At 48.8% G+C, this 18928-nt stretch overlaps 1 protein-coding gene across 1 annotated transcript in view; it reads left to right on the top strand.

Moving 5' to 3' along the window:
• LOC142579052 (dachshund homolog 1-like) overlaps positions 1-18928 on the top strand; it is a 252665-nt gene that overhangs the window by 147216 nt on the left and 86521 nt on the right. Inside the window, exons 4-5 of the mRNA XM_075688875.1 lie at positions 1624-1751; positions 16563-16854. Coding sequence (XP_075544990.1) covers positions 1624-1751; positions 16563-16854 — 420 coding nt within the window. The remainder of the gene's footprint in view (positions 1-1623; positions 1752-16562; positions 16855-18928) is intronic.

Genomic DNA, 18928 nt, shown 5'->3' with positions numbered 1-18928 from the left:
CGACGCCGCTGCATTGCGGAGAAGCGAACGCGCGCGAGGGGGGCCGTGCCACCGCGAAGCTCGGGAGAGAAGCCCAACCTGCGGACTGTTGCCCGCACGAGGCGTGCGCCTGTCAAATTGAAATGGCCACCGCCGCCACGTCGCAGCGGCGTTGTTGTTGTCGTTCGAGCGCACAGCGCTTCGTGGAAGCGAGGGTGAGCCGTGCGAAGGGCTACGTATCAAGAATGAGATGGTTACCGAGCACCCGTCCTCTGGACACGGGGCAAATTGGATGGAAAGGCGGAGAAGGCTCGGCGGCGGGAGCAGCGATGACGCTACAGCCCGCAGCGAACCGGCCAACCGCTTTTATACCGGCGCACTTTCGCGGGCGCACCGCGGCACCCAAAGTGGATTTTTGAAGCTTGATTGCGTAGCGCGCCCCGGGGACGAGGAACCTCTGGTTTTGCGGTTGCACTCGCAGCCGTTTTATGCTCGCTTCTATTTTTCTTTTCTTTTCTTTTCCTAACTGTCACATTTTTCTCGTACGTCTGCTCTCCACGCCTGTTTGTCGCTGAACTCGAACGCTGCATTTGCGCAGAAACTTATATAGAGAGTGTTGGGCATGCTTCGTTGTCTACATACCGCCGTGTTGTTGACGAGCGTGCGTAATGGAGCGTGGGTGTTGTGCTTTGCGAAAGAGCGCTTTGTCTTTTTCAGCGGCGACGCTATGCAAGTTGAGAGTAGAAAAGGTGGATTACACCGTCTAAAAGCCACCCCGAGGTGGGGGAAAACGCTTCCCTTAGGCGCCAACGGCAGCCGTAACGTGGTTTTCCTTTCGATTTCGCCGCGTTCAACACCGCCTGCTGAAATCTCGAATGCTGATGGAATAAGGCTGTTCTTCGAAAATTCTGTTCCCGGCCCTCCTGAACACCGTGAAATGTAATGTTGGTGACATTGTCAAAAGGGGAGCTGGGGCGACGTGCACTATATAGTCCGAAGTTGTTGCCGCTGTAGCGGGAGATAAGCAAGCTTCATGTGACCAATGTGCTGTGAGAAACCACGTTGTCGGTCCCCGTCAGGAGCAAGGATCCCCAGACTGCGTTAAAAGATTCCCGGTGTGTCGGATATTCGCCGACAGTTCCACCTTGATAATGCGTAGCATAAATATTTTAGGTTGACGGCCGTTTGCTTTGTGTGTTTCAGAAGACATAGTTCTTTTTTTTTTTGCGATTTGCTGGTCTTTTTGATATACTGCTCCTTCAATCCACTGCTATCTTCGTTTTGCAGTAATCCTCATTTCTCACGTAGTACACCTGTCTCTCCCGCCTCTTGTCTCAGTCCTCATTTTATGGCAATGACACTGAATGTAAGCTTTGGAACTGTATTCACAAAATTGTTCTTACGCTAAAACTGTTCGTAAAAGCAGGGGTTAGCCAATCGTAATGCTGGGCACATTATTAGTGAAAGGAACCGGCCGATGACAAAGAGCACTTACGAACTGAAAGATTCCCCAATTTGGCCCCTGTGTCAGAACTCTGTGCTTTCCTGTTCCCTTTTTTGTTTCTTTTTTTTTGCGTGTGTCGTTCCCGCAAGGTTTCCGATCAAGAAGTCAATGTTTCGTGCTTCATCCTTTTCATTTTGCAGCCAAGCCCGGCCGCCCAAGCGTTCCTCGATGATGTCGATGAGCCCGAGCAATGGGAGTCCGCTGGGCATGATGAGCAAGAAGGGCCGCCTGGACGACTATCCGGGATACGAGAACGGACACTTGGCAGGTCGGTGTGCATGAAGAGAGACGCAGCAGTCTTTCTGCCGCAGTGCTATTTGTGTACTCAAAATGCTATCCTGTATGTGTGGCCCCTGTAGCAAGCTACCAAGCTGCTTCACAAGTCACGACACGGCTGTTTCCTGTCATTATCGATGCGACAATATACTGACCACACTGCTTTGCCTCCCTCAAATTTTTTTTCGCCTCTGCATAACCTCTATATATAGTACGGACAATAGTTAAAAGTCTAACGACATATGTGGATATAAATTAGAACATGACAGAGGTACGCAGAAAGAAGTTGACACAAAATGATCAACAGCAGTCGAACAAGGAATGTCGCTGGAGCCAGCGTTTCGACCAGGGCACTTGTCTTTGTCAGAGCCCTGAAGAAGGCAAGTGTTCTTGTAGAAACATTGGCTTCAGCGAGATACCTTGTTCAAGTGCTGTTCATCTCATGAGTGAATAAGTTATTTATGGTCAAAGCGCTTCCGCCTTTCCCTTACCCCTGCAGTGACACGGTGACACACACACAGCAAAGAGGACGCTCGTCGAGTTGAACTCTTTGCCTTTCCTCACCTTGTTTTTTTCTCTCTGTGCTCACCTCATAGACTGACCACACCACCCTTGCTCCTTCATCGGGATTAATCGTCAGAATTGTCTGTTGTTTGCGGTTGTCGTTCTCTGCCTGTCGAGTTCAATGTCATGTCTTCCTTATCTCTCCTTCAGTCACCTGTGACTTTTGTTAGATATATCTTGTGAAACTAGGCTTCTCCTGCCACTCGTCTTCATAATCAATAAAGATTCTGATTCTGATTCTGACTTCAACCACACTGAACATTGTGAAAGTGAAAATGCGAGTCATGTCTGAAAAATATACTTTGTTATTTCATTTCTTCTTTTCTTTCGCTAAGAGGGCTCAAGATTTCTTTACGCGGGTATTGCTCACTAAAATTCCGGGCCCTGTAGCAATAATTCCGGAAGAAATAGGTATGCTGAAGATGGACGAAAAATGTTACGGAGAGAGAAAAAAAATAGAGAGAGAGAGAAAGAAAAGTTTACTGAATAATCATGGTTATAGTAACGGTCAAGGTTTTTCAAACCAAAAGCCCGCGGTTCGCTAGCATCTTTGCCGATTCTGTGGTAGCGACCAGGTACAAGTTGATCGCATGTGGATGTGGGCTGAGTCATACACATGAAAAAAAAAAAAAGTCACACGAAGTTATCTGAGCTGGTGCCTTCAAACATGACTGAGTTAGCTGCAAGACCAGAAAGAATCGTGAATAGCGAACGTTTATTGACGAGAAACAACGATTCCGCATCCACCATCAATTCGGTTGAGATATACACTCGCGCGGTGTTCATACTGCATGCGCAATTTGGCTTCTCAGCGAGAGTATTTCTTAGCGACTTTCATGGTTCGCACGCATGGGACGGCAAGGTTTTCGACAGCGTGTGCGTCACGCGTGCACAGAACTTCGCTCAACAGTAACGCGCGAAAAAAGTAACAAAGCGGGTCTAGACAGCAACGGGAGAAACTGGCCTTACGTCGGCGCGAAGTGAAGCAGAAAAAAAAAAAAAAGGATAGAAGGAAGGACGCCGAGTGATGGAGACGGCCTCTGCTCGAACGCAATCGTAAAGTCGCCGCGTTCTCAACCAACACCGCGGAGCCTCTCCGCCACCGAACGCTCGCTCACTCGGTCGCTCGCTCCACGGCGCGTTTTATTTCCCCGTGCCCGCCCGTGGCCCGAAGTCTGCGAACTATCTTTCAACTCTCTCGGCGCCTCGGACTGGGGAAATTTATTATTTCTGGAAAAGCGCGCTTCGGCGGCGTCAGCACTGGGACTGTGCCTGACGTCGCTGTTCTGTCAATGCCCTCACTCTCTACACACACACACACACTCATCCTCGCCGCTCTGTCTGTATCTTTCTTTCTTTTGATATCACATCGAACCTTGGTTGAACCAGCTATCTATGTTGCTTGCCACGTCGATTTAGGTCTTCTCTCTGTGCTTTTCGTTCCCTTAGCGCCTTTGCTTCGTGTTCTCCGGTTCCCATGCCCTCAGTCCTTCTCCCGCCAGGCCTACCCGGCCTTTTCGCGTCGTCACGAGCATAGCGTGCCCGTGCTTTCGCCAGTGCTTCGGAGCCGGCAGAATGAAATTCAAATTAGAGCGAGAGAGCTTCAACCGGAGCTATATACGTTGTATACACTCTCGGGGGGGGGGGGGGGGGGGGGAAGGCGAGCCATCGCTGGAGATGCGCGCAAGTTGTTTCCTCTGCAGCGACTGCCTATCTGCCATTGGAGGCTCCTTAAAATGGAAGGCTACCCACACTTCGCCGCTGGTTGAAGATGCAAGCGGCGGAACATGCAGCAAGCGAGACAGGGGAGCGCGGGTTTTTTTATTGGTTACACCACGTGCACGACGTTCCGTCTCGATTTCTCTCTCTCCCCCATTTGATAGAAGAAGCAGAGTGAGAAGCGGTGGCAGCAGCAGTAGTGGCAAAGAGGGGACAGGGGAGGGGAGGGGCATTTATATACAGGACAGCTCACGCTTTTATTGGCCTGATATAGTTTTACGATTACTTCGCTTTTATTAACCGCCGAGCACGCGCGGGGCCGTAAAAATTCTTCCCCGGCGCCGTCGTCGTCGTCTTCGTCCTCGTCGGGAGGAACAAACGCGGTGCGCTCGCGAACAAAAACGGCCGCCGGAACTGCGCGGCCGAGACAAGATGTCGAATGTTCCCCGATCACCGCGCCTCGCATTCCGCCTATTTTTTTTTTTTTCATTTATTCCTTTCAACCTCGTTGCCTCCCGGTCTCGTATGTCGTTCATTTACATGTGGAAGCTTGCGTATGCTCGCCGGACTCGTGTATATACTGCGGTATTTGATCTTTCCCAAGCCTTTCCTTTATCTTTTTTATTTTTTATTTTATTATTATTATTTTTTTTTGTCTACACGCGTAGTTTACGTAGTCCGCAGCGCGCCAGTCGAACGCGCTCGTTTTTACAGGCTCGGAGGAAAACAGAAGCGCGCTTCGACAATCGAGAAGTTAACACGCCGTTCTGGTCGTAAACGGAAAAAGACGATCGGGCTGCAGAAGATTCGGAGGAATCGGAAAGTGGGAGTAAGGTGGGTTTATAAGGGGCGGCGCGCTTTGCTCCGAGCCAGTGCTGCCTGGTCGGGTTGAAAAACCTCGCAACTGCGGTCCTGATGAAGCTGCGTTTGAAAGCGGCCCAGCCTCGTGCGAACGTTTATTCCATGTCGTAGCATTCACACGCACTCTGATACTCGTTGAGACCCCGATGTTACGCCCGACGTCGAGGACTGATAAGACGCAGAGGCGACATTTTACGAAGTCGTATATCGCGTGCGCTCGAGCGAATAAACGAGAAAATGTATTGATCTCTATCTGCCTATAGGCGATGGGTACACTATTGAATGTTGCGTGTGTTTGCGATGTGGACGGGTTACCAGGAGCCGTAAAGTAGTTGTAGCTGCGAACCTGCTGTTTTGTAGTGGCGGATTCGATGCTGAAGGGCGAGAACTAGTTTGTGAAAATAGAGTTGTTGGAACTCGAAAGGTGTAACCATCTGGCAAATGCGAGGTTCTCAAGAAATAAATAATATTGTCTGAACGTGTGGCTACAACATAGGCACATATGATTTCTATTTAGTCTGTGTTTTGTTATAGCAGGATTCATATTCGGCGCAACATAAAAAAAGATGTGTCCGAGTAATTTATTTATTCTATTTTATTCATCTATGAATAGAGCAAGCTCAAAGAAATCATAACAGGCTGGTGCACAGCAAATTATTACATTGAATAAGGCACAAAATAAATACATTTATGTAGAGATGGACAAATAACATTCAGTATTGCGCGTGACACTTTTCCTAATTCCCAAGTGGGCTTCTCTGCATTGCACGTTTGCCCAACTAATTGGGACACCGATCATGCCTCAAATAGAAAGGAATGCTAGCTCCAATCGCTGGGGATTTTCTTTTTAGCATGATGTGATCACGAGAGCCAGATCCACATTTTCCATGTCATAATACAAACAAACTTTTTCTAAATTTTGGGGGTTTTACGTGCATGCCAAAAGCACGATTTAATTATGAGGCACGCTGTATTGGAGAACCTTGGAAATTTGTGTCACCTGAGGTTCTTTAAGGTGCACCTAAATCTAAGCACATGGGTGTCCTCGCATTTTGCCCCCACCGAAATGCGGCCGCCGTGGCCGGTATTCGATCCCGCGACCTCGTGCTTAGCAGCCCAACACCATCGCCACTACGTAAAGACGGCGGGTGACAATCGAACTGTGTTTGTGCGAACTGACTGAAAATTATGAAAAGTGTCTGCAATCTGAAGCGCTTTCACGAACCAGCTTTATATGAAAACTTCGGTGGCGATTTCAAGCTATCATTGAACTCCCATTTAAGCTTCTACAGTTCTTTTTTTTTGCCGGAAGAGAAGGGCATAGAAATTGGAGCATCAACTCGACCTTCCACATGGAAAAATTGAGGCATGGACTTGCAATTCCACGCCGAATAATCTGCCTCAACTAGCGTCGCTGCCTCGAAAACAAACTGGCGCAACATGGCATTTCTTGGTGACGGAGTCATATATGCAGCAATAGCGCACATGAAATAGCAACAAGCCAATCGCGTACAGAATACTCTGACTCCGCTGATACTGTATTCGACGGGACATGAGGCAAGCACAAACGCATGTGTTTGAGTGCATAATCACCTGCTTCTGATGTTCCCCGCTGGCAGAACCTTAATGCTTATCGATCGAATCGAAGAAGAGAGACTCAGCTGTTCAGCCACGGACAGACCCGTACGCTATAGCCCGGGCTGAAACAGCGGCTCGAGCTCGCATTGGCGCATGCAATATTTATGCGCGGAGCCCATTCTTAAGATAAAGGAACGCAGCGCGCTGCGGAAGGGTGCGGCGAGGAAATGCGCATACGAACTGCGCGAGCCGGGCCCCGGGCCGAGGAAATAGACGGCAGCGAGATGCAATGCGCTAAAGAGAGCAACGCAAAGAATGATGGAGGACGTCTCGGGCGACAGGCCGTCGACGAAGAAGCACGCGGAATGCGAGAACATAAAAAGATACCGCGAGACACAGAAAGTAAAAGAAAGGCACGAGAATGAGCAAGAAGGGAGAGAAACAAACCCCCCCAAAAATATTTCGGGAGAGCGACGCCAGAAGATTGACTGGAAAACAAACGAAACAGTGATAATACGAGACCGGTTCGAGTCAGGAAGTGCGGCGGTTGGAGGAGGGAGAGAAGGGTTTGGTAGTGAAGGAAAACAGTGCCTTGCGCGTGTGCGTGCAAGAGGATGATAGGCAAAGGGAGGAAGGGGAGGAGGGTTGAGTAGGAGGGAGAAAGGCATTTGGGAGTGCTCGAGCTTTAGGGAAACAACGGAAGGAAAGGAGAGAGGAACGAAGGAAGAAAAAGGAAGAGTGAAGGAGTGCAGAAACAAGAGAAGGGAAAGAAGGGAGCGCGGGAAATCGCCAGCCACGCGCTTCGATATTCAGTTTCTGGGAAATTTACTCCGCGCGCCCGAAGATTCAGAAAGGCTTTCTGACAGAGACTGACGATGATCGGAAGCCGCGGGACGAGATGGCTGCGTCGCTCTTTCGGTTTCCTTCCCTCGTGTTGTATTCTGCCGATTTTCTGCTACTGTGTTTTTGGATACACCGGCGACTTCGTCTTGTCATTTCCCTGTTCTCTTCAGCTCCGTTTCGGGTGCTGCTCACGTTTTGGATCGCTTTTCCCTCTATCTTATCTTTAACTACAGCGGCCATAGTGCCACACGTTTCCTTCGTGTGAGTAGGGCCTAAATCTCATCTTCTGTGATAACGTAAAAACGTATAGACAAGCGCAGCGGTCAGAATTTGGCGCGTGTTAACTGCACCGTTAGCCGTGACAAGTCATATATGATTTACGAGTAGAATTTTCCTCATTTTACGGGAACGCACAGAAGACAGCTCCGCTATGAATGTTGCGCGAAAATATAGACGAACAATGAGAGATAGAGAGAGAGAGAGAGAGAAGAAAAAAAAATGGGAGACGAAGCTTGATTTTTACACAGGTAACGGTGCGGGCTCCTTCGTCGATCCGCCTTTTACTGTGGCAAGCATCATGTTTTGTAGAGAAAGAAAGAAAACGATTTGGACTTGCCCACATCTCTGTGTGCTCCCTTTCTTTTTTTTTTTGCCTCCGCTTGCTTGCTAAAGTGTATGTCATGCAAGCACATATGGCAACGCATGCACGTATCATTTTGACTACAGTAACTGACTAGCTAGTGGTAGGAATACCTGCATACTTGATATTACATGAATCCGAGACTGCAGTGACGAATACACGCAATCACATGCATGTTTGTCATTTTGGCTGAGCAGAGTGGCCGGCACTTGTAACGGTTACCTTCACAGCGCCAAGTGATTGTCTATTGCCGAGGCCTTGACTATCGTTTCTTTATAATAATAATAATAATAATAATAATAATAATAATAATAATAATAATAATAATAATAATAATAATAATAATAATAATAATAATAATAATAATAATCAGCAGCAGCATCACCATCATCATTGTTGTCGTCGTGGTCGCCTTTCATGTGCATTCTAGGACGAACGCCTCTCCCAGAGATGTCCAATCACTCCTGTCTGTCGCCAACTGATACTGCAGCCTATGCATGCGACTGCAAATTTAATGACACCTCATGGTTTTCTGTCTTCCTAGACTGTGCTTCCCTTCCCTGGGCACCCGTTCTGTACCTCTAATAGACCACAAATAACATACCACTGCCATAAGCATTACATGGACTTATCCGTTATTATGTGGCAGATTTTAGAGGAAAGCTACAGCATTACCGTCGTACGTATTGATGTTACCGTTACGTGCGATGGCGCGTCGGTGTGAACAGCGAGATGCGGAAGACACCTTATGGCCGTTTTTGAAATTTGAATTTGTTATAAGCATGCTTCTGTTGTTAGTCTCGCATCCTTAAAACGAACTTGCCAAAATAGGCTTTCATGAAAATCACGTCGCTGCCCACACCTTAACGCCAGGTGTTAAACAGAACGTTGTCACTATGCTGGTGGCTTACGGCGACGGAGACAATGGCCATGGTAATACGTGTTGGCCCAGATTGAAACTCAACCTGAACGTTTAGCCGCGTAATTCCGGTGCTGTCTCAATGCGGCGGTGTATAAATCTAATGTGCTCGTAGCTGAAGCTTGAACTATTTTCACGCGCATTTCCTATCTATTTCATATCTATATTTCCTTTCTGAACGCAGCTGAACCAGAGAAGGTTTAACTCGCGATCTAGGATATTTTAGCGCAGTACGACCCACAAAAAACAAGACAATTCAGGAAATCCACTGAGAGCCCTTAGGTGTTCTCCTTCGAATTAAGTCTGTAGATTGTCTTTTGACAGACTGTCGGACTTATTTTTGTTTACTAATGTCGAAAGACCTCCTTACAGGCCGTTGGGTACAGTAAAACGGCAGAGGAAATATACATGTTTAAGACTTCTGTCTATAAACAGTGAATGTAATTTGTATGGTCAAAAGGACACGTGTATACGAAGGTGAAGTGATCTACAAATATCGTCGCTAATGTTTAAGATATATCCATATTCATTTTATAATGGCTAACCGCAGAGCCGGCGCTGAGGGTGTTTTTACGCCCGCAAAAACAATGTGTATAAACTGGTGGGTGAAAAACCTAAGCAGCTGAGATCATTTTACTTCTAGAAGCGCAAAAAAAAAAGTATCAGACACAGTGTGCAAAGAAAGTCATTCGGGCCGCTCCAGGAATGATCAGATTTATACGTTTCAACGTTCGTTTCCCCGATACAGACCATCGGCTCTACGCTGCGCTTGCGATGTTTACAAAAGAAGCCAGCTCGCTCTGCGAGAAGGTGGAGCCTTTTGTTTAGCTCTCCGCGGTTCACGCCTTCTACGACTCATTTATAACCGTCTCAGTTTTCTTTGCAGTTTTCGCCGGTGCTTCTTTCGTGGCTTAGAGTCTGTCGCAAGATGGGTGCAGTATTGTGAGAGCTACAAGGATGCTGGTGCCAACTCACTGGGGCTTTATAACATGCATGATTAGCGCCTAACCAGAACCTTGGTTGTTGCATCTCTACGCAGTGTTTATCCTCAGCACCGGAGGCGGCTACCGTTAATATTATGTTTCCCGGTATAGGGAGGCTCCGGAAACACTCGTTCATGAAGTCTACAAACCGTGTAGACACAATTTTCTTAGTCTGAACATAAGGGCAGTAGTGGTTAAGGCTGGCTTAGCGGAAGAAACGAAGCCGGCGACAGGTCTTCCTGAGTGACGCCCGAGCAAATATTTCATAGAAAGTCTACCAACACTCTGTTGACTACGAGTCTATATTAGGTGACAGGAATCGACAGACATCTAACTTCTCGTACATATAAAGGCATATACTCAAATCGAACTTCGACAAGTTATATACGCCCTAGCTTCACAGCGTTCAAAATACGTCTACATATCGTATATAAATAGCCTACAGACTTAAGCAGCTTTTGTTTGGTGAAATAGTGCCTGCATTACCCCTCTAGGATATGCACAAACAAAAGCATAATTCTACAAATGAGCAGAGAAGTACATAGGCTGTTCATATACTATCCATAAAACATCCCAGTCAAGCTTTATAAGCGTGACTGCGTACCGCTCGTGTTCTCAGGGAGCTTTGTGACTTTCGCCCCCGGCGAGGCTAATGCCTTCTCCAACTTTCGCAACACGTTTTTATTAAGCAGATATATATATATATATATATATATATATATATATATATATATATATATATATATATATATATATATATATATATATATATATATATATATATATATATATATATATATATATATAAGCGCCGAAGTTCTTCGCTGCAATTTCGGCCGTCGCTTATTTCGTCGCTTAACTGCGCGCACCTGTGCATCTTTGGCGCGTGCTGCTGCTTCTGCCGCCGATGCCCGCTGCGCGCATCCAGCCGCAAGAACAACAAACCGGCGGCCGCTCTCTCGCCCAGCGGAGGCGTTATTTGGGAGAGGGCGACGCCTTCGCGGGCTCGCGTTCGCGCGCTTATACGGGAGAACGAACCGATCAGGGGTGCTCTTCGAGCTGCAGGCGTGGAAGGCGCCGCGGCCACCACCCTTTTCTTTGGCCGATTATAGCAGCAGCAGCAGCAGCAGCAGCGCGCGCACGCGTGTCGGGCGGTCGGTTGGCTTGGCGCGCGCACGGAGGGCGTCAGCCCCTGGCTAGCATCGCGGGCCCGACCCGGGAAATCGTCAGGTTCACTCCGAATCTACGCGATTGACGGGAAACACTCGCCGATACGGTTTTCTTGCTTTGTGTTTCGTGGTTGACTTGTTTTCAGGTTTCGCTCTCGCCGCTCTTCGCAGTCCTTGAAGGGCGCCGCGCGCGCGTAACCCGTACCCTCACCGAAAGCAGCCGCGTCGAATCAAAAAACTGCGGACACAAAGGGAGCGCTATGCGTTGGGAAAATGCGATGGTGCACCGTAACGCACGTGCGTCTGACGTGCGCGATTTATTTATTTTTATTCTCTATGTACGTGGCACTCCAGAGGAGAACCTGGGCTGGAGTCTGCGGTTCTGCCGCAGCGATATATACGCTATATATAAGGGGTCGGCCAGTGTGTTCATCGGGCGTTCGCAGTCCTCGTTGTTTGTTCATTTTGGTATCCCTTTTCGCGTCCCTTTCGCGTGCCCGGAGTGTGCATATGCAGGGCGAGGGAAGTGACTTTCACGTGCTCCTGGAGATTTTAACCCGCCTCGCAGGAGACGCCGTGCGCGAGGAATGATGGAAGACCGCGGGGCTGTTTTTAGCACGGTGGCGTCGCCTGAGATCACCCGCCACCGGGCAACGCCGCGTCTCGATCTCATAACAGAGGATGCGTGGAATCGCGCATTTGTGCAGTTCGCGCATGTTTTGCAAGACAAACCTGCGTCTATATGCGTCCCCGCCTCTTGCTCGCTATTACATTGCTCGCGCTTTCTCTCCTGTCTTCTTCCTTTATTTTCTTTTGTTTTCATATAAAGAAAGAAACAGAAACTTCTGAATTCTGGCCGGGCAAAGCGCTCCAGTTTAGTATAATACTAGCACATGTTGCATGAATTATACAGGAAAGAATCATCTGCTAGGGGAAATTATACAAACCAGCCGTGGTACCATAGTGGTTATGGCGTTGTGATGATAAGCTGCTAAGCACAAGGTCGCAGGATCGAATCCGTTAGCGGCGGCCGCACTACGATGAGAGCGAAATGGGAAATCGCCCATGTACCGTCTATTGGTTGCACGTTAGAGAACGTCAGGTGGCCAAAATTAATCGGGGGTCCCCCACTACGGCGTGCCTCATAATCATATCGTGGTTCTGGCACGTAAAACTCCAGATCTCTTGCTCATCAGTGCAAACGCCATAGGCGCTGAGCTACAGCGGCTGGTCACATGATTATACATAGTGCGTTCGTTAGAATTTGAAAATCTGGGCTACAGGAGCAAAGCCTTGTTGGAGGTTTTCGAACGTGCTTTAGCCTTTGCATGCAAACGCGAAAACGTTACAACCTGCTTTACTTCGCATCGATGCTTCCAGCCTTTCTGAAAGTGCACGATGCCAACAGCGAAAAAAAGAAAAGATAAAGAAAACGAAACGAAATGAACGCGGAAAACGAGAGAAACAAATGGAAAACCCAAATGGGCGGTAAGGTCGAAAAAAAAGTCGCGGAGACCTCGGAGACGCGCTTAGCGCACTCCAGTCTTGAAACTTTAAGAAGGCCAATTCCCACTCCGTGCTCGGGCGCATACGAGATTCGATGGAAATCTCGCGTGTTGACGGCGCACACCGTCATCGGCGGCGAAGTGTTTCTCGCTCGCTGCGCCGCGGGGGGGGGGGGGGGGCAGGGGGGGGGGGAGGGAGAATCGCGCAGACTCGCGCTGTACCACTTTTGCCAGGCACAACCGGGGTCGCACACATCTCGTCGGGGCCGAACAGATGCACCGCGCGAACGAGACCGTGCCGCATGCCGTTTCGCGAGGAAAGAATATCGCCTCCGGCCCCAGGAGGGGTGACGGAGTTGTGCGAGCGTCTCCGCAAACGTATTCCTTTTCTCCCCGCGCTTTCGGGGAACAAAGTCTGGGAGAGCGAGAGCGCTGTTGAATGCGCGACCGTCCGCGCGATTCGGGATCGCTCTCTCGGAGAAGAAGGGAGCGGAGCCGAAGGTGCCGCGGTGGGCGGATCTTGGTGCTCCGTTTTGCCTCTTCCCGGTGGTGTCTCCTTTCCTGTTCCTCGGCCTCTTGTTCGCGCTTGCGCGTATATGTATGTATGGCCGGTTGGTATGGGTGCCCGAACAATCCGTCAAAACTGTCCCGCTGTGGCGTGTTTTCCGTGTGGCGTTCCGTGCGCCTTCGGTTTCCAACTGTCTCACTCGCACTCTCTCTCTTATTTTGTTTTCTATATCTGCCCTCTTTCTTGTCGCGTATTTCATATGAAACGCCAGACGTGGCAGTTTCGCGCGTGCTTTGATTCTTGCAGCCGGACCGCGTAGGAGCGCCCCTCTTTGTGCTAATGCGAAAGTGTGAACTTACGCCGCGAGGGAGAAAAGTGGCATTTACATTGTATGCAAATAGTGACTCGGATTTTCGGTGTTAGCGACCTGTGTCCTTTGCATTCTTACGACGAGTAGAGAACGACAGCTCAAAACACGCGATCTTGTTGCCACCCTCAATGCCAAAGGTACTCCTCGTCCCCCACCCACTCCACCACCCCTTTCCCTTTTCCGCATGTTGTATCTTTGAAGTTAGTAATTTTTCATTGCTCTTTCACTTTTCTTTGTTTTTTCTTTCTTATCCAACCTTAGACTCCGAAAGGGCAAGTTTCCTCTTCGTGTCCTCTTTCGAAAGTTGACTTCTGATATCGCCCGTCCCATGTTCTGTCAATCGCAATGGAAATGTCCTTTCATATTTCTTAACTACATTGGAGCTTCCAACACATCATCTCCACCAGGATAACGGCAGAAACTAACACTCGATCTTGACAGATCAACAACAAAAGAAAACAGCAAATAATTCTTCACTAAGTTTTCTCTGAATACGATCGCTTCTGTGATTGTGACACCACTGACACCTACCTCCTTCTTCTCACAACAATATATGTCAGGAACACCTTCGCAAGTCACCCGTGAACACAATAATTTTCTTCACAAACTTCATAAAACGTGAAATTGAATTTCCAGTTTCACACTTTCGCGAACAAGCGTTTGTGCGTCCCTGTCACTCTGGAAACTTCCTGTCAAGCATATGTATAAGTCACGGCAGGTCGAGAAACAGCCTTTATCTGTGCGCACCGCGAGATTTCACGCAAGCGCAATTTGCTTTGCTCTTCGCTCTGCTATGTCGCTGAGTGAGTTGAGAAACCCCGGTCATCCGGGGTTCCTCAAAAATGAATGGATGAATCGTGACAGGAACGGGTTATGCTTTCAGGATCTGGGAATAATAGCGAGTACGGAGACAGACGCTAAAAGCACGGAGCCAAGTTGTCGTGCAGAGCCGAGTAGGAAGTAAAAAAGATAAATAATAATAAAGCTGTAAAGCATGAAAATAGGAGAGAAGGCAAGAAATTTACGTTCGTGCGAGAGGGAGTCAAAAGTCAAAGCAGAAAGAACCGCTCTAAAGAAAAACAATGAAGAATTTCCTGCCGCCCCCCCCCCCTCCTTTTCTCTTCTTTTTCTTTGTCCTTCCTTTATGAAGCGAGACGCGGAGGGCATCAGCTTCGCTGTACGGCTCTCAAATATGGACGGCCGCGGAAATGGTGTGTGCTTGCAGAGCACTCGACGGCGCTTAATGCGGGAGCCAGGGAAGGGATCCAAAAATTATTACGAGAATCAAGCGCACGGAGGAGTGGGATAACAGTACGCAGAGCAAGAGAAAAAGAAAAGGAGTCAAATACAGATAGAAAGAGAGAAAACAAAAGAAATGAAAGGAGTGCCGTGTGACAAGGCAGCCAGCGCTGCGAGCAACGAAGAAATTACTCCCGCGCGCTTCACTCCGCGCGCACTCCTTTCGATCAGTATTAGCCGAGAGGCAGCGCAGTATGCATTTTGACTGGAGGAACTTCTCAAGAAACCTAATTTGTGCGGCGAGCAGCACTCTTCTTGCGTTGGGCCCTTTGGCGAGAGATGCGCTGCACCCCCTCCCCCCCTCCCTCTACGGAGTCCATCGGCCCGGCGGCGGAGAAGTACGGCGCGGCGATTCCCCCACCCACCGGCAACGGCTGCCTGATGTTCGCCCGGCCTCGTGCATATTCCAACGCTGCGCTAATTCCATCTCTCCCTGGTTTCCGAGGTCTCTATCCACCGGCGCGGGTGGTTTTGCCGTCCGAAAAACGCGCTCCTTGTTCTCGTTGTTCTTACTTTCGCTGATGGAACGCGAGTGCCTGCCTGTACGCAAGAAGAACGGATATTCTCCTACTCCGCATGGTTTCGAGCTTCATTTTCTTCGTTTCTTCTTATCCTTTGTTGGAGACAATATTGCGTTACGCGCTCACTCCCTTGACTTTCGTTTCCCTTGCCAGAGGCGCACCCTGCTTGCTGCATTGTCTCAACGCTTCTCGTGTTTCCAGCACTTTTGTGTTCTTTGCGTGTCATTACGTGTCCTTGTGTGTCTGTCGCTCTGTAATCGCATTCGTGAGTACACATTTTAGTGCGTGCGTGCGTGTGCGTGCGTGCGCGTTAGCGGATGTGAGCGAGTGGTGCGTGCAGAGTGGGGAACGCTTGCGCACGCCTTGTCGTCAGTATAATTCAACCTGCGGAACATGCTTCACCCTCCAGACATTTCTCCTCTTTATCTCTCCTGCCGTCGCATGCCATTCCTGGATTCATCTATGTATTTGAGGCTTAGTGCCGGTTTCACAGACAGTCGTTTCGCGAGCACTTCGCATTTCATCACCTCTGGACGGCGGTGTTCCACGACAGCGTATACACTGCCTGCAATCATTCCTCTTCATTATTAACCAGGATATTTTTAAAAATAATTTCTTCACTTTGGGCATCGTCAGTTCTGTTTTCTACACTAGTCTTCCCGCTTAGAGAAGATCACTTCAGACTGTCGACTTCATTCCCGGTTTTCCTGTGTCACTGCCAGGGGACTATAGCTAGCAGATAACTATGCAGTTAGCTGCGGAATAACTTTATTTCTCAGCCTCCATATATAATCACTTTGGTTCCTCCTACATGCGCATATGAAGTAGGACGTGTAGGTGGAATGCTGAAATGGCTCCGCAGCCATGAGCTATCCCTCCGCTTTATCCCTCTTTCAATAACATACCGGCTACGACGCTGCAGCAAGTCATTGCTACTATATTGCTCCGGATTCACATTTATGTTTGCTGTTTCTGTCAATGGCGTTGTTCGAAAACTTGCGTTCTCCCCATCAGAGTGAGCCAGGAGGCTTGAAATGTGGTCCTAATTGCGCATAAACGGGGAAGCACAATGCGAACAAATGACACCACATGAGGTTTGGTGTTACTTCTCCTTGATAAACGCAAACATATTGGTGTCCGTCGTTGTTTTATTTCTTGCGTGTCTTCCTTCGTTTTGTGCTGCTCAACGAACAAGTTGATGTCATCTCAGATGCATCGCGCCCGTTCACGTGTTCAGACTGACTCTTGCTGTCGACAGGTTTGTATTTCTTCGAGTGACGACAACTCCTTCTTTTTTTCCTCCTGTTCGATTCTGATCGCCCAGCCGAACAAGCGGACAAGCCTCACCACGGCGGCGGCGGGGGCGCCCTGCTGCCCAACGGGTTCAGCCCGCAGCAGGCGGCGGCAGCGGCGGCCGCGGCGCACCTGAACGCCACGCTGCCCTTCCTCGCCCTGGGCTCGCACCCGCACCCGGGCGGGCTGCTGAGCGCCGCCATGGGGATCCCTCTGCCGGGAGCCACGCCGCACCACCCGCTGGGAGGCGCAGCGCCCTCGCGCACCGACCACCACCTCGCCAAGGCCGCGCCGCCTCAGCTGGACCCGCAGGCCGCCCTCAGGTACGCGTGAGTGGCGTTTCTCGTTTTCACAACTGCGTGACCTGCGGCCGGTGTTATCACGAGACCGCTTAGCTGTCAGCACAAGGACTTTTGCTTGCGCGAGCAAGTAGTTAGTTGAACTACTTAGTTAGATGAACCAACTAGCCCTCATAAAGATCTTACTAAAGTAGTTGGTGTTTGCACGTGGTTCGCGTATTCTTGTTCGAATCCTCTTGTGTGTCATATGTGCCTCCGAGCTGTGTAATTGAGCAAAATTTCATTTGCAAATGCAAGTTATGCTTCGAGTGTGTACTAGTTCGCGTCATTTCGTCTGAAGCCTTTTGTCGGTCATGTGTCAGATCACGAAACGAGCGTATAAAAAGCTAAACAAAGGCTGGAAGAAACTGTAAGGCATGACCTAAAGCTCAGAGGTGTTAATCCATCATTCGCCGAGCGCTGGCTCGATGGCGCCACAAAACCACCGCCGCAAAGTCCCAGAGCCTTCACAAAGGTGCACAGTTTCAGTGCCTTGGTCGCGATAGTTCCTTCAACGTGCTCGGAAATGGCCTTACGAGCAAGAGCGCGTGCATGTCCAGGGATTTGGGACATTCTCCCTTCCAAAATCTCTTGAAGTTCAACGCACTACACACGCTTAATGGACAACGTTTTCAAATAAAAAAAAAATATTCCAGGAGATTGGCCCAGTTTCAAGAAGCTTCAATTAGCTGCGTCGAAAGAGTACATTTCCTTCTAATAACATTCGCCTATAACTTAACTTCGTTTTTACTTAATAGCAATGTTTTGGTTAGGACCAAAACACTGATAATGCCGCACTAAATCCCGACTAAGTGTCATAATTGCCTATGTTATTAGATGCAATTACTCTCTTGACGTTGCAAAGAGAAACTTGTTGAAACTAGGTTTGTATGTTGAAATATAATTTTTAGAAGTGCTATCCATTGCATTACGCTGGTGTCTTGTGCCGAAGCTCAACAGATTGCGAAGGAGCAATGTCCGAAATTCCTGAGTATGCGTCAGCTGCGCTATGCGCAAGGGAGACGTGATCGCCAAACCTTTTGGTTGCATTTCTATACGAAGAACATCTAGCTTATTGTTTAATGCTTTAAGTAAGCCCATACGGAAGACCTTACGCTTGAGTAAACGGCTGTTTTGCAGTTCTCATAACCACCTTAACTAGATTGTTGCGTTATTTATCAACAACAGTTAAAATAAGCAAGTAAGCATAGCCTTATAAGAGCGGGCATTTCTGACTTGCACTCCTGGATTTTCAAATATTTGAGCTGCCGCTCGCCCGCACCCATTGTCTTCTGCCGCGCGCCTGAATGTTGTTTTCTGTACCGGTGCACTCTTTCAAACACTCGATACCCTATCTAGCTTGTGGAGCAGCCAACTAGCTCCCACTATGTTTGCCTGGTTCACCTTCCTGCTTCTGTGGTCTATCGTGTAGCGTATATGGTAAACCGTTTCTCTTGAGAGAAAATGCTCATGAGTAATAAATTTTCGGCGTTCTTCTAGTACCTACGACAGAGAGAAAAAGAAAGACAGGGAAGGCATGGATGTTAATCATAAGAACGTCTTGTCGGTTATTGTACACTGGGACAGTGTACTGAGGAACAAAGTATATAGATAGATAGGAAGGAAGGGAAGGACCCGCCGTGGTTGCTCAGTGGTTATGGTGTTGGGCTGCTGAGCACGAGGTCGCGGGATTGAATCCCGGCCACGGCGGCCGCTTTTCGATGGGGGCGAAATGCGAAAACACCCGTGTGCTTAGATTTAGGCGCACGTTAAAGAACCCGAGGTGGACGAAATTTCCGGAGCCCTCCACTACGGTGTGCCTCATAATCAGAAAGTGGTTTTGGCACGTAAAACCCCATAATTTAATTTTTTTTTAAGGGAAGCAGGATGCAATGGCATGCAAATAGTGCCACGCAGCCCCAGGCGTTGGTACAGGCCAGTCGCCAAGGTCGCAGTCGTTCTCAAGCGAAAGCAAATATGGATGTTCACGAGACACGGGATGACTTAATAAATACACGCATGCACTACGTCTTCTCCGAGATAAAGAAACTGGCGCGAT

This window comes from Dermacentor variabilis, chromosome 4, assembly GCF_050947875.1.
Source record: "Dermacentor variabilis isolate Ectoservices chromosome 4, ASM5094787v1, whole genome shotgun sequence".
NCBI classification, from domain to species: Eukaryota; Metazoa; Arthropoda; class Arachnida; order Ixodida; family Ixodidae; genus Dermacentor; species Dermacentor variabilis.
Note: the sequence above shows the minus strand (reverse complement) of the source record. Positions and strands in the feature narration are given on the sequence as shown.